At 44.0% G+C, this 27,127-nt stretch overlaps 1 protein-coding gene across 2 annotated transcripts in view; it reads left to right on the top strand.

The window, feature by feature from the left end:
• The window catches only part of LOC141073816 (uncharacterized), a 56,390-nt gene extending 47,699 nt beyond the window's left edge, over window positions 1-8,691 (top strand). Inside the window, exon 7 of one of the 2 annotated variants that reach the window (XM_073561279.1) lies at window positions 3,441-8,691. In XM_073561279.1, the coding sequence (XP_073417380.1) occupies window positions 3,441-4,612 (1,172 nt within the window). In that variant the 3' untranslated portion in view covers window positions 4,613-8,691. Of the gene's footprint in view, window positions 1-3,437 lie in introns of both variants that reach the window. The other variant, XM_073561270.1, reaches the window with a different exon arrangement.
• The last annotated feature ends 18,436 nt before the right edge of the window (window positions 8,692-27,127 follow it).

The raw sequence follows: 27,127 nt of genomic DNA, 5'->3' as shown, positions 1-27,127 counted from the left end.
TTTACAATTGTGTCCCACTTGTTGTTGTTTCTTCACCAAAAATTTACATTTGGTATCTTTGTTTGAAGCATGATATGTGGGAAAAGGTTGAAAAGTTCCAGGGAGCCGAATACTTTCACAAGGCACTGAATATATGGTCTGTTTGCAGAGAACACTTCTGTAAATGCTCTTTCAGATCCCCTGGTGCTCCCATATTCAGCCAATGTGTCTTTTGGCGTGCATGACATACAGTTGTGCTCAAAAGTTTACATACCCTTGCAGAATTTTTGATTTCTTGGCCTTATTTTAGTATATGAATGAATGATGACACCAAAACTTTTTCTCCACTCATGGTTAGTGGTTGTATGAAGCCATTTATTGTCAAACTACTGTGCTTTCTCTTTGTAAATCATAGTGGCAACCCACAACGTCTAAATGACTGATCAAAAGTTCACATACGCCATTTCTTAATACTGTGTATTGGCCCCTCTAACATCAATGACAGCTTCTATTCTTTTGTGGTAGTTGTGGATGAGGTTCTTTATTTTATCAGATGGTAAAGCTAACCACTCTTCTTGGCAAAAAGCCTCCAATTCCTGTAAATTCCTAGGCTGTCTAGCATGAACTGCGCACTTGAGATCTCCCCAGATTGGCTCAATGATATTGAGGTCAGGAGACTGAGATGGCCACTCCAGAACCTTCACTTTGTTCTGCTGTAGCCAATGACAGGTCGACTTGGCCTTGTGTTTTGGATCGTTGTTATGTTGGAACATCAAAGTACGTCCCATGCGCAGCTTCCGGGCTGATGATAGCAAATTTGCCTCCAGTATTTGCTGATAACGTGCTGCATTCATCTTTCCTTCAACTTTGACCAAGTTTCCTGCGCCTTTGTAGTTCACACATCCCCAAAACACCAGCGATCCACCTATGTGCTTTACTGTGGGAGTAGTGTTCCTTTCATCAAAGGCCTTGTTGACCTCTCTCCAAATGTAACGTTTATGGTTGTGGTCAAAAAGTTCAATTTTGTTTTCATCACTCCAAATTACCTTGTTCCAGAAGTTTTGAGGCATGTCTCTGTGCTGTTTTGCGTCTTGTAGGTGAGATACTTTTGTGGCTTTTGCACAGCAATGGCTTTCTTCGGATGACTCGACCATGCAGCTCCATTTTTTTTTCAAGTGCCTTCTTATTGTGCATCTTGAAACAGCCACATTGCTAGTTTTCAGAGAGTCCAGTATTTCAGCTGATGTTGTTTGTGTTTTTTTCTTTGCATCCCGAACAATTTTCCTGGCAGTTGTGGACAAAATTTTTGTTGGTCTACCTGACCGTCGTTTTGGTTTTATAGAGCCCCTGATTTTCCATTCGTTAATCACAGTTTGCATGCTGCTGACTGGCATTATTAATTCCTTAGGTATCTTTTGGTATCCTTTTCCTGTTTTATATAGTTCTACTACCTTTTCCCGTAGATACGTTGACAATTCTTTTCCTTTCCCTATGACTCACTATCCAAAAACGAGTGGCTGGATGAAAGATGCGAGAGTCTGTCTGGATCCCAGAAACTCGCTCAGCTTTTATGCACACACACTGCTTACAAGTGAAAATGTTACCTTTATTAGCCATTCAAACCTATTTGTGTCAACTTCTGTGCATGTTATGAGGCCAAAATCACCAAGGTATGTGAACTTTTGATCATGGTCATTTGGATGTTTTGGGTTGTCATTATGATTTAAAAAGAGAAATCATAGTAGTTTGACAATAAATGGCTTCAGCCAAACACTAACCATAAGTGGAGAAAAAGTTTTGCTGTTATGATTCATATTCTCTGAAAAAAGGCCAAAAAAGCAAAAATTGTATCAACTGTTTAGTTACATCAATAAAAATATATAAAAAAACTTTTTTTCTCCAAAGCCATGACTTGTGTACATGACCAGTCTCCTCCAATGTCCTTTGTTCTGTGCTATAGTGATTGTACCTGTCAGAGAATGTATGAGAACTAATCTAATATATAAAGCTCAAGTGTGTGTATGTATGTGTGTATGTCCGGAATAGGCATCCGCACCGTCGCAGCTACTGCCACAAAATTTGGCACAGTCACACGTCTGGACCCCGAGAGCGTCCTATGCTATGTTGTGAGGCGAAATTTTAACCCTGCGCGTTCCAATTCACCAAACAATTTTGCCCCTATCTACGTACTGGGGAAAAAGTGTGTGCATATCAAGCCCCGCCCCTCATTATGATGTCACAATGGTTGCCATGGCGACGCTGATGTCATCATAGGTTGCAAGCCCTGCCGCTCATTGTGATGTCATAATGGTTGACTATGGGATGGCGGATATGTATGATGGGTATATAGGCACTGGACTGGGATGGAGGATTTGTATGACGGGTATATGGGCACGGGACTATGGGATGGCGGATATGTATGATGGGTATATGGGCACAGGACTATGGGATGGAGGATAGGTATGATGGGTATATGGGCATGGGAATGAGATGAAGTATGCGTGATGGGTATATGGGCACTCAACTATGGGATGGCGAATATGTATGATGGGTATATGGGCATGGGACTATGGGATGGAGGATATATGACTGGTATATGGGCACGGGACTATGGGATGGAGGATATATATGACTGGTATATGGGCACGGGACTATGGGATGGAGGATGTGTGATGGGTATATGGGCACTCAACTATGGGATGGAGGATATGTATGACGGGTATATGGGCACGGGACTATGGGATGGCGGATATGTATGATGGGTATATGGGCACGGGACTATGGGATGGCGGATATGTATGATGGGTATATGGGCACGGGACTATGGGATGGCGGATATGTATGATGGGTATATGGGCACGGGACTATGGGATGGCGGATATGTATGATGGGTATATGGGCACAGGACTATGGGATGGCGGATATGTATGATGGGTATATGGGCATTGGACTATGAGATGGAGAGTATGTATGATGGGTATATGGGCATGGGACTATGGGATGGAGAATATGTATGATGGGTATATGGGCACGGGCCTATGGGATCGTGGATATGTATGATGGGTATATGGCACAGGACTATGGGATGGAGGATAATTATAATTTGCTATTACTAACCACAGTTAGTTACTATGCCCGGGCAGCGCTGGGCTCTTCAGCTAGTCTCCTAATAAAACTGATTACAGGTCCCTTTTATGAGTCTTCTCTGAACATGTAAATGAATCAGATTCATGACAGACACAGGGAAACATGAACTGAAACGATGGCTATGATAGAGTAGTGAAAAGTGACCTAACACTGTGATCTCAGTCCCTCCTTATGGTCTATTGTCTTAGTCTGTCTATAATTGAATTGTATTGCAGTTTGCATGGGAATGCTGTAAATTATATAATATGATTAGTAATATAGTTCCAATGCAGTGTTAATGAAAAATAATGGAATCCTTTTTTTATCCTTAGCAGATGACTGTACAAGGATCTCAGAGGGACGTCTGACATTCTCAGATATTTCAACAGATAATCTTAGTATCACACCCGATACCTGTGAAGAACATATCATTATACCAGACACACCTCAAGATCTCATCAGAAAAAATCTGTCCTCTGATCTTCTTCGTCAGGTCCTTTTTCCTGCTTCATCAAAGACAAATATGCAAAACAAAAGTCCCAGAAAGGCTGTTGAGCATGAAATAGCTGACATAAGAGAGAAACCATATTCATGTTCGGAATGTGGGAAATGTTATACAAATAAAGCACATCTTGTTAGACATCAGATTATACACACAGGGGAGAAGCCATTTTCATGTTCTGATTGTGGGAAATGTTTTACAGAGAAAGCAAGTCTTGTTAGACATCAGAGAATTCACACAGGGGAGAAGCCATTTTCATGTTCTGAATGTGGGAAATGTTTTACAGATAAAGCAAGTCTTGTTACACATCAGAGAATTCACACAGGGGAGAAGCCATTTTCATGTTCTGAATGTGGGAAATGTTTTACAGAGAAAGCAAGTCTTGTTACACATCAGAGAATTCACACCGGGGAGAAGCCATTTTCATGTTCAGAATGTGGGAAATGTTTTAATCGGAAAACAAATCTTGTTGCACATCTGAAAAATCACACAGGGGTGAAGCCATTTTCATGTTCAGAATGTGGGAAATGTTTTACAGATAAAGCAAATCTTGTTACACATCAGAGAATTCACACAGGGGAGAAGCCATTTTCATGTTCTGAATGTGGGAAATGTTTTGCAGAGAAAAGAAGTCTTGTTACACATCAGAGAATTCACACAGGGGAGAAGCCATTTTCATGTTCAGAATGTGGGAAATGTTTTAATCGGAAAACAAATCTTGTTGCACATATGAAAAATCACACAGGGGAGAGGCCATTTTCATGTTCAGAATGTGGGAAATGTTTTACAGAGAAAGGAAGTATTGTTAAACATCAGAGAATTCACACAGGGGAGAAGCCATTCTCATGTTCAGAATGTGGGAAATGTTTTACAGAGAAAGGAAGTCTTGTTAGACATCAGAGAATTCACACAGGGGAGAATCCGTTTTCATGTTCAGAATGTGGGAAATGTTTTAATCGGAAAACAAATCTTGTTGCACATCGGAAAAATCACACAGGAAAGTAGCCATTTCCTGTTTGTTTGTTTTTTATTTTCAAACTTTTTTTTTATTTGGTAACAGCATAATATAACCAACAGAAAATCAAAGCCTTTAAGAGCAAGAACAGAAAAAAGCGAAATATAGACTTCATTACATAAAGAATCAAAGCATAGAAATAGAGGGATAATCATGCTACAGAGATCATGAAACTAATGTAGTACAGTGGGGGAAATACGTATTTGATTCCTTGCTGATTTTGTAATTTTGCCCACTGACAAAGACATAAACAGTCTATAATTTTAAGGGTAGGTTAATTTTAACATTGAGAGATAGAATATCAAAAATAAAATCCTGAAAATCACATTGTATAAATTATATAAATTTATTTGCATTTTGCAGTAAGAAATAAGTATTTGATCCCTCTAGCAAACATGATTTAATACTTGGTGACAAAAACCTTGTTGGCTGGCACAGCAGTCAGACATTTTTTGTAGTTGATGATGAGGCTTGCGCACATTTCAGGAGGAATTTTTGTCCACTCCTCTTTGCAAATCATCGCTAAATCATTAAGATTTTGAAGCTGTCGCTTGGCAACTCGGATCTTCAACTCTCCGTAAGTTTTCTATGGGATTAAGGTCTGGAGACTGGCTAGGCCACTCCATGACCTTAATGTGCTTCTTTTTGAGCCACTCCTTTGTTGCGTTGGCTGTATGTTTTGGGTCATTGTCTTGCTGGAAGACCCAGCCACGATCCATTTTTAATGTCCTGGTGGAGGGCAGGAGGTTGTCACTCCCGGATTTTACGGTACAAGGCTCCACCCATTCTTCCTTTGATGCGTTGAAGTAGTCATGTGCCCTTAGCAGAGAAACATCCCCAAAACATAATCTTTCCACCTCCAGGCTTGACAGGGGGGGACGGTGTTCTTTGTTTCATAAGCAGCATTTCTCTTCCTCCAAACACGGCGAATTGAGTTAATGTCACAGAGATCAATTTTTGTCTCATCTGACCACAGCACATTCTCCCAATCACTCACCGAATCATCTAGATGTTCATTGGCAAACTTCAGATGGGCCTGCACATGTGCCTTCTTGAGCAGGAAGACCTTGTGGGCACTGCAGGATTCTAAACTTTTACGGAATAATTTGTTCCCAATGGTTTACTTGATGACTGTGGTCTCAGCTGGCTTGAGATCATTAACAAGTTCCCCCATGTAGTTTTAGGCTTATCTCTAATCTTCCTCATGATCAAGGATACCCCACGAGATGAGATTTTGCATGGTGCCCCAGATCGATGTCGATTGACACTAATTTTGTATTTCTTCCATTTTCTAACTATTGCACCAACAGTTGTCTCCTTTTCACCCAACGTCTTACTTATGGTTTTGTAGCCCATTCCAGCTTTGTGTAGGCCTATGATCTTTTCCCTGACAATCCTTATAAAGCTCTTTGGTCTTGCCCATGTTGTAGATGTTAGTCTTACTGATTAAGTCTGTGGACAGTAGTCTTTTATAGGTGACTATGTATGACAGCTGTCTTTAATGCAGGTAGCGAGTTGATTAGGAGCGTCTAACTGATCTGTAAGAGCCAGAACGCTTAATGGTTGGTAGGGGATCAAATAGTTATTTCTCACTGCAAAATGCAAATAAATGTATATAAATTATAGAATGTGATTTTCTGGTTTTTATTTTTGATATTCTATCTCTCAATGTTAAATTTTACATACCCTTAACCCCTTCATGACGGAGCCCGTTTTCGTTTTTTGCTCCCCTTCTTCCCAGAGCCATAACGTTTTTATCTTTCCGTCAATATGGCCTTGTGAGGGCTTGTTTTTTGCAGAACGAATTGTACTTTGAATGATATCATTGTATTGTGTACTCAAAAATGGGAAATACGATGTACAATACAAAATAATATTGTGGTACGGTGTTAGCCAGAAACATCGATGTAAATACTTTGGTCCCCAAAAAATGAGAAAGGTATTCAAAAAGTGATACCTTTATTGGCTAACCAGAGAAATTATATTTGCAAGCTTTCAGGGCTCAGAAGGCAGCTTCATCTGGCGAACATTAAAAGTGTAACCAGGGCTGTGGAGTCGGTAAGCCAAACCTGCGACTCCGACTCCTCAGTTTCCCTTACACCAACTCTGACTCCATGACTCCAACTCCCACATATATTGCTTATATTTAAGTGAAAAATTTATTGTAGTACAATGTGAACATCAGACATTTAATCATTTTTATGATACAATAATCAAGATATTTAGATAGAACATAATATATATTTATTGGAATACAACTTTAGAACACAAAAAACTAATTGTAAATATGTAATACACTATGTAATATCGATTACATATATACAGTACAGACCAAAAGTTTGGACACACCTCATTCAAAGAGTTTTCTTAATATTCATGACTATGAAAATTGTAGATTCACTTTCAAGGCATCAAAAATATGAATTAACACATGTGGAATATAATTACCAAAAAAGTGTGAAACAACTGAAAATATGTCTTATATTCTAAGTTCTTCAAAGTAGCCACGTTTTGCTTTGATTACTGCTTTGCACACTCTTGGCATTCTCTTGATGAGCTTCAAGAGGTAGTCACCGGAAATGGTCTTCCAACAGTCTTGAAGGAGTTCCCAGAGATGCTTAGCACTTGTTGGCCCTTTTTGCCTTCACTCTGCGGTCCAGCTCACCCCAAAACATCTCGATTGGGTTCAAGTCTGGTGACTGTGGAGGCCAGGTCATCTGGCGTAGCGCCTCATCACTCTCCTTCTTGCTCAAATAGCCCTTACACAGCCTGGAGGTGTGTTTGGGGTCATTGTCCTGTTGAAAAATAAATGATGGTCCAACTAAACGCAAACCGGATGGAATAGCATGCCGCTGCAAGATGCTGTGGTAGCCATGCTGGTTCAGTATGCCTTCAATTTTGAATAACTCCCCAACAGTGTCACCAGCAAAGCACCCCCACACCATCACACCTCCTCCATGCTTCACGGTGGGAACCAGGCATGTAGAGTCCATCCGTTCACCTTTTCTGCGTCTCACAAAGACACGGTGGTTGGAACCAAAGATCTCAAATTTGGACTCATCAGACCAAAGCACAGATTTCCACTGGTCTAATGTCCATTCCTTGTGTTCTTTAGCCCAAACAAGTCTCTTCTGCTTGTTGCCTGTCCTTAGCAGTGGTTTCCTAGCAGCTATTATACCATGAAGGCCTGCTGCACAAAGTCTCCTCTTAACAGTTGTAGAAATGTGTCTGCTGCTAGAACTCTGTGTGGCATTGACTTGGTCTCTAATCTGAGCTGCTGTTAACCTGCGATTTCTGAGGCTGGTGACTCGGATGAACTTATCCTCCGCAGCAGAGGTGACTCTTGGTCTTCCTTTCCTGGGGCGGTCCTCATGTGAGCAAGTTTCTTTGTAGCGCTTGATGGTTTTGCCACTGCACTTCGGGACACTTTCAAAGTTTTCCCAATTTTTCAGACTGACCACTCATTTTTCTTACAAATTCTAACAGTCTATTCAGTAGGACTATCAGCTGTGTATCCACCAGACTTCTGCACAACACAACTGATGGTCCCAACCCCATTTATAAGGCAAGAAATCCCACTTATTAAACCTGACAGGGCACACCTGTGAAGTGAAAACCATTTCCGGTGACTACCTCTTGAAGCTCATCAAGAGAATGCCAAGAGTGTGCAAAGCAGTAATCAAAGCAAAAGGTGGCTACTTTGAAGAACCTAGAATATAAGACATACAGTATTTTCAGTTGTTTCACACTTTTTTGTTAATTATATAATTCCACATGTGTTAATTCATAGTTTCTATGACTTCAGAGTTAATGTACAATTTTCATAGTAATGAAAACTCTTTGAATGAGGTGTGTCCAAACTTTTGGTCTGTACTATACACTGTGTTCCAAATTATTATGCAAAAAATATTTCCTCATATTTTGTCTAAATTACCTATATGAATTGCAGTCATTGTTATTTTCCAGTCATCTACTATTCTAGTATAATTGCAATGTTTTTGAACAAACTGCCTATGAAAACAGTATATTTTTAAAAATAATAAACACTCAAAATGCATGTTCCAAATTATTATGCACAGCAGAGTTTCAACCTTTTTATTTTGAACAAAAAAATGGTCAATTGTGAAATTATAAGCATTATCAGCTTATTACAAAATGAAATCAAACAGTTTTCAAGTCAAAACTTTATTCTAGGTGATGTTACATTTGCACATAGGACCCCTTGTTGGAAAGAAGCTTCTGAACTCTCTCGTCCATTGAATTTGTCAGTTTTTGGATGGTTTGTGCTTCACTTGTTTTGCATGTGGACAGAATCCCCTCCCAGAGCTGTTGCTTAGATGTGAACTGCCTCCCGCCATCATAGACACTCCTTTTGATGATGCTCCAGAGGTTCTCAATGGGGTTGAGGTCAGGGGAAGATGGTGGCCACACCATAAGTTTGTCCTCTTTTATGCCCATAGCAGCCAGAGATGCAGATGTGTTATTTGCAGCATGAGACGGTGCATTATCATGCATGAAAATGATCTTGCTGCGAAAAGCACGGTTCTTCCTCTTGAACCATGGCAGGAAGTGCTGTTTTAGAAACTCCACATAGATTATGGAGTTCATCTTTACCCCTTCAGGGATCCTAAAGGGGTTGACAATCTCTCCCCATGATTCCAGCCCAAAACATTACTCCACCTCCTCCTTGTTGGCGCCTTAGCCGTGTTTTCATGGGGTGTCCATCAACCAGCCATCCTCCACTCCATCCATCTGGACCATATGACAGTCACAAGCAGAAAAGAATAGGCCACAAATCGGGGATCACCCTAAATAGGAATTTAGCAAAAATATTACAATTTTTATTTATTTAAATTAAGCACAGCAAACAACAACAACACATTAAAAACATTAAAAAATGGTCACACATGTGACACATTCAAAAGATATACATATCTCATAATAGAGAACCAAACCTGATAACCACTACCACTTTTGGTGGAGAAAGTGTCTTATACCCAAGGTCCATGTAAACTAATACCCAATTAGAAGGTTTTGAAAGTACACTAATACGCTGTAGCCATCACAAATGAATCATGGATATCAGTGATGCAGATAAATTTTAAATGGATGTTATCACAAGCTCAAGTAATGCCTTGAGACAGTGCATACAATTAGTTATATAGCTCTGGCTTACTCTTAGGCCGGGATCACACTGGCGATTTAAACAGCCGAGTTTCGCATGGTAATACACGGCGCTGCAGCCGGGACTCAGGAGCGGGGCGTGCAGCTCCATGTATTGATATGCGGCCGCACGCCCCGCTCCTGAGTCCCGGCGGCAGCGCCGTGTATTACCATGCGAAACTCGGCCGTTTAAATCGCCAGTGTGACTCCGGCCTTATTCACAATGTGGTACATAAAAAACAAACGTTTCTGGAATGTACTGAATAAACCCCATTTGGAAATACCTCAGCCTGAAGTCAGGCTCCAAGAGCAGACCAGATCATCCAGACCAGAAATGGGCTGTAAAGAGTGCAAACAACCAAAGGACATCTACATGTCCACCTTCAAATAATATACATAGCTGCTCAGAACCCAATACATCACATATGAAGTGAAGTGGAGTGGGGCAGGCTGGACTAATGACCCGACGCGTGTCGCCACTCTAGGTGGCTTCGTCTAGGTGGCGACACACGGGTCATTAGTCCAGCCTGCCCCACTCCACTTCATATGTGATGTATTGGGTTCTGAGCATCTATGTATATTATTTGAAGGTGGACATGTAGATGTCCTTTGGTTGTTTGCACTCTTTACAGCCCATTTCTGGTCTGGATGATCTGGTCTGCTCTTGGAGCCTGACTTCAGGCTGAGGTATTTCCAAATGGGGTTTATTCAGTACATTCCAGAAACGTTTGTTTTTTATGTACCACATTGTGAATAAGAGTATGCCAGAGCTATATAACTAATTGTATGCACTGTCTCAAGGCATTATTTGAGCTTGTGATAACATCCATTTAAAATTTATCTGCATCACTGATATCCATGATTCATTTGTGATGGCTACAGTGTATTAGTGTGCTTTCAAAACCTTCTAATTGGGTATTAGTTTACATGGACCTTGGGTATAAGACACTTTCTCCACCAAAAGTGGTAGTGGTTATCAGGTTTGGTTCCCTATTATGAGATATGTATATCTTTTGAATGTGTCACGTGTGACCACTTTTAATGTTTTTAATGTGTTGTTGTTTGCTGTGCTTAATTTAAATAAATAAAAATTGTAATATTTTTGCTAAATTCCTATTTAGGGTGATCCCCGATTTGTGGCCTATTCTTTTCTGCTTGTGACCGTCATATATAGGTTGTAGGCCAGGGTTGGATCCCCTTTTTATATTTCAGTGGTGCCCCCGTTAGCTTGCTTTACAGATCCAGCTGGACCATCAAGCGTTGCACGGCACTCATCGGTGAACAAAACAGTTTGGAAGTCAGTCTTCATGTATCGTTTGGCCCACTGGAGCCTTTTCTGCTTGTGTGCAGTGGATAGAGGTGGTCAACAGGAATGGCTTACGCACAGCTGCAAACCTCTGAAGGACCCTGCATCTTGTTCGGGGGACGTTGGAGGCACCATCAGCTTCAAAAACTTGTCTGCTGCTATGACAAGGCATTTTTGCAGCTGCTCTTTTTACCTGACGCAATTGCCTGTTGGAAAGAGTCCTCAATATTTCCTTAGCACGCACACGTGTGTGCTGGGAATCAGCTACATACTTCTTGATTGTGCGATGATCACGATGAAGTGTCTTGGCAATGTTGATTGTAGTCATGCCTTGACCTAAATACTCCACATTTTGTTGCTTCTCAGCAGCCGACACATCCTTTTTCTTTCCGATTTTGGCAAAAAATGTAGGCTGCTTAATAATGTGGAACAGCATTCTTAAGTAGTCTTGTCTTTATTTGGACACACCTGGCAAACTAATTTGCACAGGTATCTGCAATTGCTTTCAGTGATATAAAGAGCCCTGACACACATCACCATCAATGAGTTTAAATGACAAACAAAAAAATTCTAACCTTATCACTCCTAAACTCTTTTTGCATAATAATTTGGAACACAGATTATATATATATATATATATATATATATATATATATACACACACACACACACACACACTATGACTTATCTCAGCTAAGACAAAGCCTTGATCCTCAGGCTACATTCACACCATGGGCGTAGCCAGGATCAAACCTAGGGGGAGGGTAGAACCTCATACTGCACACCTCAGCTGCTGCAGAACCTCATACTGCACACCCCTACACTTGAAAATAAAGTCTGCACCTTAAGAAGATGTGGTGATGAATGCAGTCTATTTATTCCAACTATCAATTGATGTGTTACTGAAGATGAGCAATGCCTGTCCTGGGTGTCCTTTTGGGCAGCTATGAGGTGCACCTGACTGGTGCTAAAAAAAAAAAAAAAAAAAAAGTGTTAGTCTGTGTACTACCTGGCTTTCATTCTTTTTGGTACAGATATGATATGGATAGACAGATAAGGATAAATGGATAGCTAGAGCAGATTTCTAATCTGCTTTTACTATTTAAAACATGAGCTCAAAAACCTTTCAGGTGATGTGGTTTTTTAAAAAGCTGATTGGCTTTTGCAGCTGAAAAACGTATCCTCAAAAAAACGCAGGAGAAACTCTGTGTGAATGTAGCCTTAGATCAGGAATAGAACAGCCATTTATAGAACATTTCATAACTTTCCCAAATTCCTATGAAAAAATATTCAGCACATTCTGCACTGAACTACTGTACCCAATTTATTATATATTTTAGGAGTCGGTCCATTTTATACCGACTCCACAGCCCTGAGTGTCACTAGCCCCTGGAAGAAGCCAGTGCGAAACATGTGTTGGGGTGGCGGAGGTCACGCCACACTGAGTCACCAATGTCCTGTCACTTGAGGTAATACCCTCTTTGGACTATTTAAATGCTTCCAATATCTCTGCTACTTGAAAGCGCTTTCATTTATATGGATACCTTGCATTTATTATAATATAGCTCTGCAGTTTTTTGGCGAACATGTTGATAATGTGATATATTGCATGAGCAGGATTCTTATACATGAGATTCTGCATCTTATCGTGCTTGTTAAATATTTTTGATGATATCCTGCATTAACTATATAAGTGATTATGTAAATAGTCATATGCATTATATTTATTGTGTCTTTTGGGCATATACAAAATTTTGGTGACTGTGAATATATATTATTGGCTTTAGTGCCTCCTACTGGGCATTTCTGTTATTTACCTTTTAGGCTGTGTGCACACGATGCAGATTTGCAGCGGATCCGCAGCGGATTTTACCGCGCAGAAACGTTGCATATCCGCATTCTGATGTACAGTAGCCTTAAAATCAATAAAAAAAACGCTGTGCAGACGCTGCGGATTTTTCCACGCGGTTTTCCAGCGGTACAAAATCCGCAGCATGTTATTTCTTTTGTGCGGTTTTCCATGTCCCCTGTCACCAAATCCGCAGGGGGAAAACCGCAAGAAAACTGCATGAAAAATGGAAGAAATCCGCAGGAAAAATGCAGGTCATTTGACCTGCGGATTTCTTCCATTCTGCGCGGAAAAATCCGCAGGGCCAAAAAGTACGTCTGCACTCAGCCTTAATATTTATTAATAAAATTATTTTGTTTTAATGTTACTGGATCGCTTTATTTTTCGGACACCTAGGGGTATAAATCCGATTCTGTGTTTTGAATCATAGCTTACAATAGACCTGATGGATGTGATATGGAAATACATATTTCATCTAGATCTCACTTGCCTGCTATAGGCTATATGCTATATACTTATGTACTCATATATACTCTATATACTCATATGCACACAGATACATATTCACAGCTTGAACTTTGTAACCAGTTATTGGAAATGACCTGCCACCCCCCCCAATGAGCCAGTCTGGGGAGCTGATGTTATCTCATGATAGCATTGTCTTGTGACATTTGTCCCAGACATACAGAAGAGGAAGTTAGGCCAGATGGTCCAAGCCGATATTGGAGTCTTGCTGACATTGTAAGACAAGGGACAGCAGTAAATCATCTGATATTTAAGTCACTTCAGGTCGGACACCCATATATTTTCATGTATTTAGGACAGGCCGCAGCACACAGAGGGATATATCTATCCATATAAATTTCTACAACAATCTTGCGTACCAACGCTGAAGGGCCGTGGACAAAACGCACGGGGATCCTGCTGACCGGAGAGGACAGAGGTGCCGGCCAAGGTCTGGGCTCATGGGAACGGAGATTTGCGCAACTCCATAAGTAAGGTAAGAAAATCTAGTAATCTTACCTGAATGTTCCCTGTGCCCAGTCCGGGTCAGCAACTCTAGCCGGTCAGTGTGGTCACCAAACCCAGGTAGTGTAAAAAAGTCCACGCTCTTATCCAAACCCTGGGATAAGCTAAGTGTCTGCTGTGGTCCTGTGTGTCTAGATCCGGGAGAGAGCTGGTGGAAACACGGTGACTGCTTGTGGTTGCTGGGGAACCGATAGCAGGGGAGTTTGACTCGCTCAGATAAGTCCTCACAAATACACCTGGACACGGGAAGGACAGGAGAAGCCTTGCCCAGGGACAGGTGGTGGGGTCTTACAGAGTTATCACAAGGCGAATCTCCCATCAAGCTATCACAACAAACACATCCATGCATAGGAAGGGACAGGGGCGCCCACGCCAGGCACGTGGTGGTGTTAGCTTGGGGGAGATAATGCAAGCCAAACCACTTGACAGTTTGCCACCAACACACCTGGTCACAGGGAAGGACAGGAGAAGCCGGCCCAGGTATCAGGTGGTGGCAGTTTTGTGGGATTTATCACATTCCTGTTACGGACGAGCCAGGCAGGACGTCCGATACAGCATGGTAAACATTCCCGGGTTACCGAGCGCAGTGCACCCAGTGTGGTTGGCAGTTATTGGTTACCAGCAGCTGTTTGACATACGTGTCACAAAACAAGGGCTTCGATCTCTCCCAGTTAGGAGTGGCGGAAGGCACTAAAAAAATAAATAAAGTGCCTTCGCCACTCGGGGTCCACTGTGCGGTGGATGGTAAAACCGCTGCTGAGAGAGGCAGAGCACAAAAGTGGTAATGTGCACAGGGTTATAACTCACCCAGGTGCAAAAAGGCAAACTCTGTTAAGGGACACAGAGCTGCACAGAAAAACAATGCAAAATAGTAACGCTGAGCCTGTTAATAGCACAGGATCTCAGCGGCACACGTACGGTAGCCGGTAAGCGGAGTAGTTAAATAACGTCACTACAACCGTGCGGACTTACCGTGAACAAACGTGTGCTTGGCGTCGCAACTGACGCCTGGACAGACTGCAACCGCAATATCGCAAGCGCGATGCAGGATGCTAAGCTGCTGGAAAAGGTGGAGCTTGTGCGCGCTGGCGCTAGCGCAGGTACTGACTAAATGCCACTCACACAGACGTATTATCAGAGGGAAGGGGTTTCTTAATGAGTCAGTCACCAGTCCAAGCATCCGTCACCATACACACAGCAGCAGTATAAAAATACTAGCGCATGGCAAAACGGCCATGCGCACTTTTTATAGCGTGCGGGACCTGCCGGAAATCTCCAGAGCCCTGAGCTAAGCCAATGAAATCAGGAGCAGGACCTGAGCACCTGACTCCTGAACTCCAATGGGAGCTCGTCCCGTGGGCATGCTCAGAAGCTGGAAAAAAGGACAGCCTCTGGAGACAAATGTGAGAATCTGGATTCCCGCATAGGCATCATAGAACCCAGATTCCTAACGTTACCCCCCCTCCTAGGGCCCCTTCCTCCCTGAACCTTCTGATCAGGGGAGACAAGATCGCAAGGTCGCAGGAGGGACACCCGGGAGACAATGGGAGTGGGAGTTTTAGGAGGAGGCCGCCGCGTAACGGCGGGCGTAGCCACACTCCGTTCGGGAAGGCTATCCCGAGCACACACGGTGCATGCCCGAATGAACTTTTTTACGTCCCGAGCCCTATGCGGCCACCAATACGATGCGGCCACCAATACGATCCGGCCAGAGACTTCGTGGTCTGCATATAGCCACGATGGCCGTCCGCATTGGGCGCGTGTGCCCATGCGAGAATTTTAGGCCGCTGGTGAGGAGGGACAAAAGCCTCACCTACCGACTCACAGTCAGACCATTGCGGGGCGCTGTCTTCCTGAGAAGCAGCGGGTAGATGGTGACAACCGCATATGGACTCGTGAGCCGGACATGTCTCAGAAATGGAGCGAGACACCTCCATAGGCTCGGGTGGCGGAACCTCTGGCTCGGGCAGGTCCAGAGGCTCAAAAAATTTGGAAAATCTGGATTCCCGCATAGGCATCATAGAACCCAGATTCCTAACACTCCCCGGACGTCTATATGTGCATCAACCTGTTTTTTGACTGCTGTTTTCCACAAAGATCTGAAGCAGAAAAAGTTTTTTCTTTTTTTAACTTGTACACTTCCTCTTTTTTGCCTACAGGGTGTGCCCCTGATATATACTTTTCATATTGTCATATTTTTACTCTGCTTTTCCCTATTTCATGTTTTATCTTGCATTTTTGGTGGAGATTTTTATTCTTGCTACTGTAGTATGAGAATTTTCGAGAAAGCTGTGTCGTTTGAGTATAATCACTGTAGTCTCCGTTTGGTTTTTTTCCTTCCATTGTTCTCAGAAGATTTTACTGTTTTACAGAGAGACGCAGGCATAGAAAGAGGAAGTGGGTGCGTATTCTGCACTAACACTTTTTATTGTTGGAGGTTGTACTGATTTTTGGATTTTTATTTTCTTTTTGGAGTGTTTTTCCAAGGTTTACCAACTTCTTGATTGTATTTTTTGTTTTTCTTTCTTTTTTTGTCCCTCCATTTTCCCTGATTTTATTGTTTTTTTTATTTTTCTGAGTGGTTCTTTTTAAAGTTTATATACTTTTTGATTTTATCAACTTTTTGGTTTTTATCATTTTAAAAATCTTTTTAAGGAAAGAAGGAAAATAATTTTTCCCTTTTTATCTCTTTTAGTTTTCTTCCACTTGTTGTGACATTTTGTCAGTTTTTTTAGTTTTCACTTCTTTCTTTCAGTTTTTTTGTTAAAAAGAGAATTTTTACCTGCTTTTGGTTATTCCTTTGTTCTCTTGTCAATTTTTAATTTTCCATTTTGTTTCCACTACTTTTGAAGTTTTTTACTAAATATTTTTGTTTTGTTTTTCCTTCCTTTTTAAGCACGTTAAAAGGGGTTCCAAAGTTTTTAACGTTTTGATCACTTTTTTCAGTTTTTAAAACAGACATAGTATGTGGTTTTGCAAGAACAGTTTTTCTTCAAAGCTGTAGCATGGCATAATGTATTGAAAAGGAAAAGGGAAGTTTTAGCTAGTGAATCTGAATTGCCATCTGCATTTCTTAAAGTGACAGTGGATTTTACAGCGTAGAAGGTGCTGAAAGTTAGTGTGACAAGGAAAAGGATTATTTTTTACGTGTAGAAAGTGTTTTCAGCGGCATTCTAATCTGTGCCATCTGAGAGGGACCACAGATCTAAGCATGCCTTCTGTGACAGCAGAAAAAGGGGAAGCAGTCCGCTCCCCCCACCATCTCCTCTCTCACCTCTCTCCTCCATCTCCGCTATTCTCACTCCCACCTCCCCTTTCTCATCTATTTTTCCACCTATACCTCCCTCGTCATCTCTCTCTCCTCTCTATCTTCTCCACCCCCGCCTATCTCTCCCCCCTTCTCTCTCATCTCTCCTCCCTCTCCACCTTCCTCACCAACACCCATCTCTCATCCTCCCTCATCCCCCTCGACTTCACTCTCTCCCCCTCTTTTGTCTCCTCCCCACTCTCTTCCACTATCTCTCACATCTCTTATTCCCAATCTCTCCTCCACCCTTCCCTGCTTCTCTCTCCTTCCCCCCCACCTTTCCGTTCATCGTCACCAGCTGGCCCAGTGCCAGATCCAGACAATGAGGTGTCCCTATTTCCACAGGGCACCCTCTCTAAAGAGGCAGCTATGACACCGGGAGAAGAAAGTGAATCACTCCCCACACACAACACAGGTGCCCTCCCAATACAACAGCTAGCAGAAGGGAGGTGTGGGCCATCAGAGACTGCAACTGCTAAGTCTGAGACTGGGGATCCTATGTGCCAGATGGAACTACAGTCTCAGAGGGGGGGAGTGCTGCTCACACAAAAGACAAACACACAATGGCACATTTCCTCTGATGAATATGAAGAGGGGGTTATGCTGCATAGTACTAGGGGAAACTCAGACACCAAGAAGGCAGGGGCAGATAGAGCCAGAACTCTTACACTATGTGCCCTTCACCCCTAGTCAGGTGCTCAGTATTCTGAAAAATCTGCCAGACCCAGATATGGACCCCATGCCATTTTACCGAAGAATGCAGCAGAGCCAGCAGACATATGCTGCAACCTGGAGTGATCTCTGGTCCATAATGGAGATAAAAGTAGGTGAAACACTCTGGCCAATCATGAAGGAACACTTCAAGCTTCCATCAGAATTAGATGTGCATTCCTGGGAATCAGAATCAAAGCTAATTGAACAGCTCAGAGAGTGGGCCAAAGCCAGACAAGCACTCAGTCTACATAATATGAGCCAGGCCGAGACAGAGTCTGTAGACGAGTTTCATGGCAGAGTGAGGCAAGTATTCCAAATTTTAGGCTTTACTATTCATGATCAGGTACACGGACAAATGTTGGCACAGGCATTTGTGCATGGACTAAGAGAACCAATCAAGAAACTACTGATATTGGCCAGGCCTGAGTACAGGACAATAGCAGTAGATGTCCTACTCGCAGTAGCCAGAAGAATTGAGTCCCTCCCAGGAGGGCGGAGGACAGGCCCTCCTGTGGTGGCCACTGACATGGAGGAGCAACTATCACACAGAGTTAGGAGAGCTGGCAGGTGTTTCAACTGTGGCAACCTTGGCCATCTCCGGAACCAGTGCACAGCACCCCGGCAACCCAGGTCATCCCGCAGAGGAATAGGCCAAGAAAGAAACACAGAAGACAATGAAGAACCCTGTCCATAGGACAGAGGCAAACCAGGTCCGCCAGTCGTCACGCCCCTGACAGGTGAAACCCCATCAGCGGACCCAATACCTCAAATCACTGGGGGCTGTCATATCTTTCCTTGTGGACACTGGTGCAGTCAGAAGTGAAAATCCCTGACCCCACCAGTCTATCAGAGCACTTTGTGTTTTGTATGAGGATTAAAGGTCAAGACAGGCCTTCCCCAGCTTGCAAGCCCCTGAGCATGTGGACACTGCCAGGACACTCCATCCTGTTCCAGTTTACGGTGGAGACCTGCCCACCCCACCTGATGAGCGCAGACCTACTGCAGGAACTGAAGATGACCAAAGTGTCCCATGAGGATGTGACCTTGACCTCTTCTCCACCCCAGACCCAAGAAGAATCAATCATGCCCATGCTGGTGGCCCTACAAGAGCCTCACTCGAACAACCGGCGCAAGCCTACCCAAGGAGGTGCTGGACATATCACCCGTGTCACTCAAGTCTGGAACCCCGGACGCTCAAAAGGCCCAGCATCCGCTGCTCATCACCCAGAGCCAAACTGCCTCTGACCAACTGGAGGTCTAAGTGGAACTGCTGTACAAGAAATGGCCTAAGAACTTTGGCATGGGTCAGGAGACTCCTAACCTAGAGGGGCCACACCCATTTCATGAAATTGCTGCACTGCTTCCGGCTCCAGCGCCAGAGGATAATGATCATCTTGGACAAGATTCTGAAGGTGCTCCCTGAAGTTAATCCGGGCCCAGGACCAGAAGACAGCCACTCAGCTCCTCAAATTGGTTAACAAATGCTGACCTGAGATCAAGCTGGGAAAAAGGAACTGTTGCTGGCTGGTAAAGAAGACGCCCCAGCAAAAAGACCCCCTACGAGAGCAAGAAAGCTCAGCGGGACGTCATCTCTGATGACGAGGACCCCAGTATAACGGCTTGTTTTCCTGCCGGCCCTGTGCAAGAAGATGGGAGTCACTCACGGCACTGGGCAGAGCAAGGCCAGATTGAGCCGCCTCACCCATGGGAATCATCATGCAGTCCCAGCTTTTCTCAATCAAGAGGAAGACTGTGAAAGGAGAACCAGACTGGGTTGAATGGTGCATAACCTGAGGGCTGTGAGCGAAGCAACTGCGTTTGAAACCCCAGTTGTGCCAGATCTGCACTCTGCTGACAAACGTGCCAGCCACAGCAACGGTGCTCACGGCAATGGATCTGCCTGAAGCTCCCCTCAATGGTCCCCCTCACCTGGACGACCAGATCCTGAGAACGCACAAGGGTGGTGCAGAGCAAATGGACAGTGATGCCCAAGAGGGCCCGGAACAGCCTTTCACAGCTCGCCAGAGCATTGTCATCCATCCCCATCAACTGGATTGCGGAGCATGCAGAAGTCATCAACACCGCTACCTGCACATCGCTTTCCATGTCTCCTCTACTCTGCCTGGCGGAGCAGCAACGTAAGTTCTGCAAAACAGAGTCCAGCGGTGTCAAAAGCAAGTTCCTGAAGACACCGTATCGCCCACTAGATGAGACACTTGGCAGATGACCGGAAGACCGCAGAGGAGAAGATGGCTCCCTCAACAACTCCGAAGATGCAGGCCTTCCTTGGTCTAGTCTCGTACTGCAGAACTTGGATCCCTGGTGCTCCAGGCTTAATGTCGCCTCTGTACAATTGCATCAACGCATTGCAGCCTTTATCTCATACAGGAAACTGAAAGACTTCATGGTCTCTGCGCCAGCTCTAGGCCTCCCTGACTACGAGAAGCCATCCAGTCTTTGCCGAACAGAAAAGGAAGGACAAAGATGGAGAAGGTCATGCTACTGGCCAGTCCTAAAACAGACCCGCCGAGGAAAACCAGAGGCCTCTAGACTACCTCTCAGCCAGCCTGGATCCAGTTGAAAGGGGGGCCCTCCTGCATGAAAACAATATCTGCAGCACACGCCCTCCTGACAAGGCGGCTCTCCACCACTCTTCAGTGCTCTCAGCCGTTACCTGTCTCTACTCCCACTCCCAAGGGGGGATGCGGATACGGACCCTCAGATGAAAAGTCTGCAAGATACCATAGATGGCTCCAGTTTTGCAAATGATGAAGGAAGGTTCCACACGGGCTGTGCAGTGACCAGCAATCAAGACATCCTATGGTCCAGAAGTTTGTCAGCCCAAGAGCCCAAGAAGCGGAACTGGTAGAGCTGACGAAAGGCCTGCCAGATTGCGAAGAACAAAACTTCCAGGCACTCGCATGGCATAGCACACGACTTTGGACCCATCTGGGCTGCAAAAGACTTCATCACAGCAAGCGGATCGACCGTGAAGCATCATGGAGCCATCAGAGACCTGCTGGACGCTCTTCAACTACTAAAAGTGGTGGCAGTGTTGAAGGTCAAGGCACACGGAAAACTGAACACAGTAGAGACACGGGGCATCACCATGGCAGATATGGCAGCCAAAGAAGCAGCCAGAGGAAGACAATATGGAAAATGGGAGAGGTCGTAGAGCCGGACGGCTACTACAAGACGATTGAAGACGAGAAAACCTGACAAAATGACTTCCTGAAACCTGTACAAGAAGTAGCAGGATCAGACTCGGAAGGAGAAGGAAAGCTGGATGCTGAAGGGGAAAAGCACTGGGCTCCAAGAAACCTGTCTACCTCAAACCGTCTACCTCCAGACAGACCCAGTCTACCTCAAAGTGTTTACCCTAGGGTGGTTCAATGGGCACATGGCCACCGCACAGAATTGAAGACACAGATGAATGACCTGATTAGACTGGACTCCCACCTTAACAGCCAAATTCCCAGCAGCTGTCTGGCCTCTGACAAATCCAACATCGGACAAGTGGGAAAGGTTCCCCCACATCATCTGGCCAGAAGACTTCCCAGTAAGGAACCGGTTGGCGAAGACTACTGCAAAGAAGCTACTCTCAAAAATAGTGTACAGATATGGGGGTTCCAGAAACGATAGCAAGTGATCAGGGACCCACATTCACAGCAAACCTGACACAAGAGATCTGATCAGCAGTAGGGTCAGACTTAGGCCTACACACACTGCCCACCATCCCACACCATAGACTAGGTGGGACACTTAAGAGCAGCATGCTAAAAAAATTTGTCCAAGAGACAAACCCTGGCATTAGACACTCCTATAGGCTCAGAAAAAGCTGTCACCAATATGAAACTTTATTTGGGTCTAACCCCCAGGTTAGGGGTATCCTTTGCTTAGCAGTTGACTATGCAATGTGATACTTTATCTGCATGTGTAATTAAATGTATCAAGCGTCTTGTTAATGTCCATTCTCAAGTTTTTTTCCCTTCATTGCCAGGTGCAGATTCGGTGCCTGGTATGCACGCCCTGAAGTCAGGAGACTGAGTGTGGGTGGAAAAAGTCTGTAAGGAGAAGCACTCGAACCCAGATTTGATGGCCCTTCTCCAAGTGCTGACGCCACCAACCTGGAAGGAAAACCCCCACCTGGATCCATGCACCGCATTATAGGAAAAAGCCTTCATACCAGAAGATACACCTGAGCTGGAATGATGCTGTGGATGACCTACCTGATAGATAATACACATGCACTGACTGCATAGACTGCTAAGAGACTTTGATTACATTGCACCAAACCCCCGTTGGGGACAGATCTGACCGCCCATTTGCGAAAGTCTGTACAGAGGGAAGATGTATGCGCTAGGCGTGCGTCAGACTACTGGCAGCATAAGAGTTGCAGCGCTTTGGGCCAGGAGCAGGACTTTAGGGCAAGTGATATCTAAGGATCTAAGGGGGGATTGTTATGGAAATATATATATATATATGTATTTCATCTAGATCTCACTTGCCTGCTATTGCCTATATGCTATATACTTATGTACTCATATATACTCTATATACTCATATGCACACAGTTACATATTCACAGATTGAACTTTGTAACCAGTTATTGGAAATGACCTGCAACCCCCCCATGAGCCAGTCTGGGGAGCTGGTGTTATCTCATGATAGCATTGTCTGGTGACATTTGTCCCAGACATACAGAAGAGGAAGTTAGGCCAGATGGTCCAAGCCGATATTGGAGTCTTGCTGACATTGTAAGACAAGGGACAGCAGTAAATCATCTGATATTTAAGTCACCTCAGGTCAGACACCCATATATGTTCATGTATTTAAACTGACCAATTAGATAAGAAGTTGAGCCTTTATGTTAATGAGTAACCACTCCTTTGTACGAACTGATAAAACCAAGTACACTCAATAAACTTCCAGAGTTTTGCTGGAATGGATTGCTGCTAACTAGGTTTGGCGTCTTTCCTTCCTTGAGCGCTCAATAAGACTCTGTCTAATTAGGACAGACCGCAGCACACACAGGGATACATCTATCCATATAAATTTCTACAACAGATGCAAAATAGAAATAATAGTAAAGGCATTGTGATGCAGTAACCTCTGTTAAAGCTAGGGGGCGCTGCATGAGCTCCTAAGGATATGCATGTAGGTGTCTCCTTGATTGTGATGGGGAAACAGTGAACGGCATGGTTGTAAATGGCCAAAATGTATCACAGAGATGGGTGGCCCTGTGATGGAAGTCTGTGCATATTTTGCTCAGCAGATCTACTGCTGAGGGTTTTGCTTTACATTGGGAGGCTTCCAAGTGAATTGGTGAGATGGATGGGACCAGTCACCTACATACCCACCCAAGGGGGTGTGTGTCTGAACACCCAAGGTGAAACCTTTGTATGGTTGTCTGTTTGAGGACCTGTGGTGATGTCACGATCACCTGACTAGCCATGTGATTGGTATAATATCCAAAAGGAAGATCGTGGTCACCTGCATCCATGGGTGCACTAAGGACTATTCAGTAGCCTGGGTGGTCCACGAGACGATCAGGGACATGAAAGGCCAAGACATCACTATAGTCCCAAACTTAACCTGTCCGGTGATAGTAGGCCAGGACTCTAGGCTGTTTTGAGACTTGTGGAAGGGGGGAGCTCCTCTACAGCAAGAGGATTGAGGCCTCTCTACTGATGGGGTGGCTTACATTAAGGCAGTAACACCTCCCAAAATGGATGGGTCAGATGTAGGGGCGACCGGAAGAAGGGATGCGTCGGCCAAACTTACTCACCTGAGGTCCCCTGAAGTATACGACAGTGGAGCTGACACCCAGATAGAGTATCTTGGGGGTTCACCGTACTGTGTGGTGTGACTGACGTGTTATTGCCAGTAGCAACCACTAGGACTGAGTCTAATGTTGTGCAAACAGACCTTGACGTTGGTGAATGGGCTCACATCTTTTGGCCAAATTTTGTGCTAAGTATCTCATATGTTTTTCTAGATTACAAAAGCCATTATGCTGTTCGTATTTCACAGGTTTCACTAACCTGTACGGCTGTCAGCGTGAGCCTATTCCACGGGTACCGTTCTCTTCACCGTCGGCCCCGGGCTCCTTATCCGCTGCCGTGCCCTCATGTGATCAATGTGTACAGGAATTTATAATTTTTTATAATCCCCTGTACTTTCAGATTCGGCTATCAGGGCGTACAGTTCCTGTCAGCCTAGGACTCTGATGTCCCTTTTCTCTTTATTAGCGCTTCACTCAGGGGTCTTCTATATGCAATATTTTAGCTTCCCTAGCATCTCTCAGTCTCTGCTCTTGTCCTTTCCCTCTTCACAGATCAGCTCACTGTCTTCATCTCCTCACGTTGTAACTGTTATCATTTCTCCTCACAGCTGCTTTGTTTCCATGACAACCCCCTCAGCTGACTTCTAGCTGACTCACCAACCCCCTCTGCTGGCCAGAATTTATAAGGCATCTCCCTTTTCTGACCTGCAGCAGGAATTGATTTTTAATCTGTTACCTGGCATGGGGTCCCTTTTCTGCCTCCAAGCATGACTTTACCCATTAGAGGGAGGTAATGTCACTGTGACAACCGGACTCTGGGGTTTCACATATACACTAGTACATGTCTTTCACTTTTTATATATATTTTATTTTTTATTTATTATTTTTTCTTCATTTTTTCCTTATTTTTGTTATTTATACATATGTTCTTTGGTATTATACCCATATTTACCTTACACTGTTTTCTTACTTCACCTCTTTATTTATTCCCTATTTGTTTTTTTCTTTTTATATTATATTTTTTCTCATCAGGTCCCATTGTCTATTTATTTCCTTCACTTCTCTTTCACTTTGCACATAAGGTAGGTGCACTTTTCCTTTTTCCCTCTCCTGCTCCGTTTTCTGTTATATTTATACCCAGCTTGTCATGTTGTTTTGTTTATGTTCAGCGGTGTGCGTTCCCCTGACTTTTGTGGTACCGTTGCTGGGGTTACGTGTCCCTCTGAGGTCGAACTCCATGCTCGCCTTACTGACGCGTCAGCGGTGGGCGTGGATCTGTGACGCTGAGTCCCCGACTTCCGGTCCTCGCCGAGTCAACGGAAGCGCCGCTTTTGCTATATCATAAGAATTACCCCATCTACTATATAATCGTCTAATTCTGTCTGTCTGTAACGGAAATCCCACGTTGCTGATTGGTTGCGGCCGGCCGCAACCAGTCATCGACAGGCGCAGTCCGGCCACAAATTGGCGCGGCATTCGAATGACGCACGCCACCGCTACTGTCGGGAGATCTGCGGCGCTAGCTGCTGGTCTCCCAACAGTTGCCGCGGGCCATTTGCCGCACAGAGGTCTGCGACGAGGCAGCCGGGAGATGACCGGTGCAGCACTCAATGTGCGGATAGTACCCAGGGTCCGGAGGAGAGGAGACTCCCCTCCAGGCCCTGGATACCATAAACCTGTAAAAAACAGATTTAAAATAAAAAATAGTGATATACTCACCTTCCGACGGCCCCCGGACTCCTTCCCGCCTCTCACCACGCGACCCGGCATCTTCCGGTCCAAGTAATGCTTTGCGCGAAAGACCGCTGATGACGTCACGCTCTTGCGATAGTGACGTCATCTCCGGTCTTTCACGCTAAGCATTACTGGGACCGGAAGATGCCGGGAGCGTGGAGAGGAGATCGGGGGCCAACGGAAGGTGAGAATAACCTTTTTTATAATTATTTTTTTTACATTCTAAGTTGATCACAATTATCAAACACTATGCTTGACAAGTGTGACCAACCTGTCAATCACATTGCTTTAAATCGCTTGGAATGCGCTTGAATTCCACACGCGAAAATCGTGGGGAAAACACGTTTTTCGCGGGAAAACGCATGCGAATTCGCAAGCGTTTTTCCCGCGGCGGGAGTTGCGGAAATTTCTGCAGCATTTCTGCAACATGGGTACTAAGCCTCAGTGTGACACGCAGCAGCGACCAGGCCCCCGCTGTGAGATCGCCAATCGTGGTGGATCATCTTTTGAACGTCGGTCTCCCGCTGGCCATATTCTAGAATACCAGATGTGATAGAATCGGACCACCATCTAGTCTGGGCTATAAATACCTGCCAGTTAACCCCCGACACCACGCCACCCGAAGAAGCATTTGCGAAATGCGCATTGAGGTTCCTGTCTCCCACGTTTTCTGAAGGTCGGTCTTTTGTTATTTCATGCCTTTACTATTTGTATTTTGCATCTATCAGGTCTATTGTGGGCTATGTCTACAGCGAAATGCCTATGTTCATGTCTGTTGTTTAACTATGATATACAACTAGCCCATATGTTAAGGCACTTTGCACTTTATTCTTAACTTCATTTTGTTCCTTCTTTGGTCCATATTATTGTTTTATGGGTATTTTGATTTATGCACTAGGCACTTTATCCTCAAACCCATTGTGTTCTTTTTCATATACATTACCATTATTCTCAGTAACTATTTTATGGCTACTTGGTGTCGTATATGGTTATATGATTGAGGCACTTGCACTTTTATATTAACTGTATTGGATCATATACATATGTATTTACTATATGGACTTGTTGCAATATGAACAGTATACCTGATTAGACATTTTTTGGCACCTATATAGACCTTGACTGGCTTTCCTGCATTAACGTGGCACTTAGTTGTCGCTCCCTTTTGTATTTTTTTTAATATTTCTTTTACATTAGAATTAACTAAGTGATTTTAAAAAGTGTTAATAAAGAATTGTGTTACTTCTACAGCTCTGGTATCCATTTGTTTACCCCATATATGAAGGAAAAGTACTGTCTGGGCACATGGCAGGGCATGGAAGGGAAAGAGCTCTGTTTGACTTTTTAAATGCCAAAATCGCTGAATCTAAAGTGGACGCCATGCTGCGTTTGGAGAGCCCCAGATGAGCCTAAACAGTGTAAAGCCCCCAAGTGACATCATTTTGGAAACTAGACCCCTCAAAGAATGTAACTAGATGTGTGATGAGCACCTTGAACCCACAGGTGCTTCACAGAAGTTTAGAACGTAGAGCAAATCTAATTTTTCACACAAAAATGTACATTTAGCTCCAAATTTTTTATTTTCACAAGGGTAACAGGAAAAATAGACACAAATCTT

The sequence above is a fragment of the Dendrobates tinctorius genome, unplaced genomic scaffold (assembly GCF_039654945.1).
Source record: "Dendrobates tinctorius isolate UK_male_01 unplaced genomic scaffold, ASM3965494v1 ptg000014l, whole genome shotgun sequence".
NCBI classification, from domain to species: domain Eukaryota; kingdom Metazoa; phylum Chordata; class Amphibia; order Anura; family Dendrobatidae; genus Dendrobates; species Dendrobates tinctorius.
This window is presented reverse-complemented; position numbering and strand designations above follow the sequence as displayed.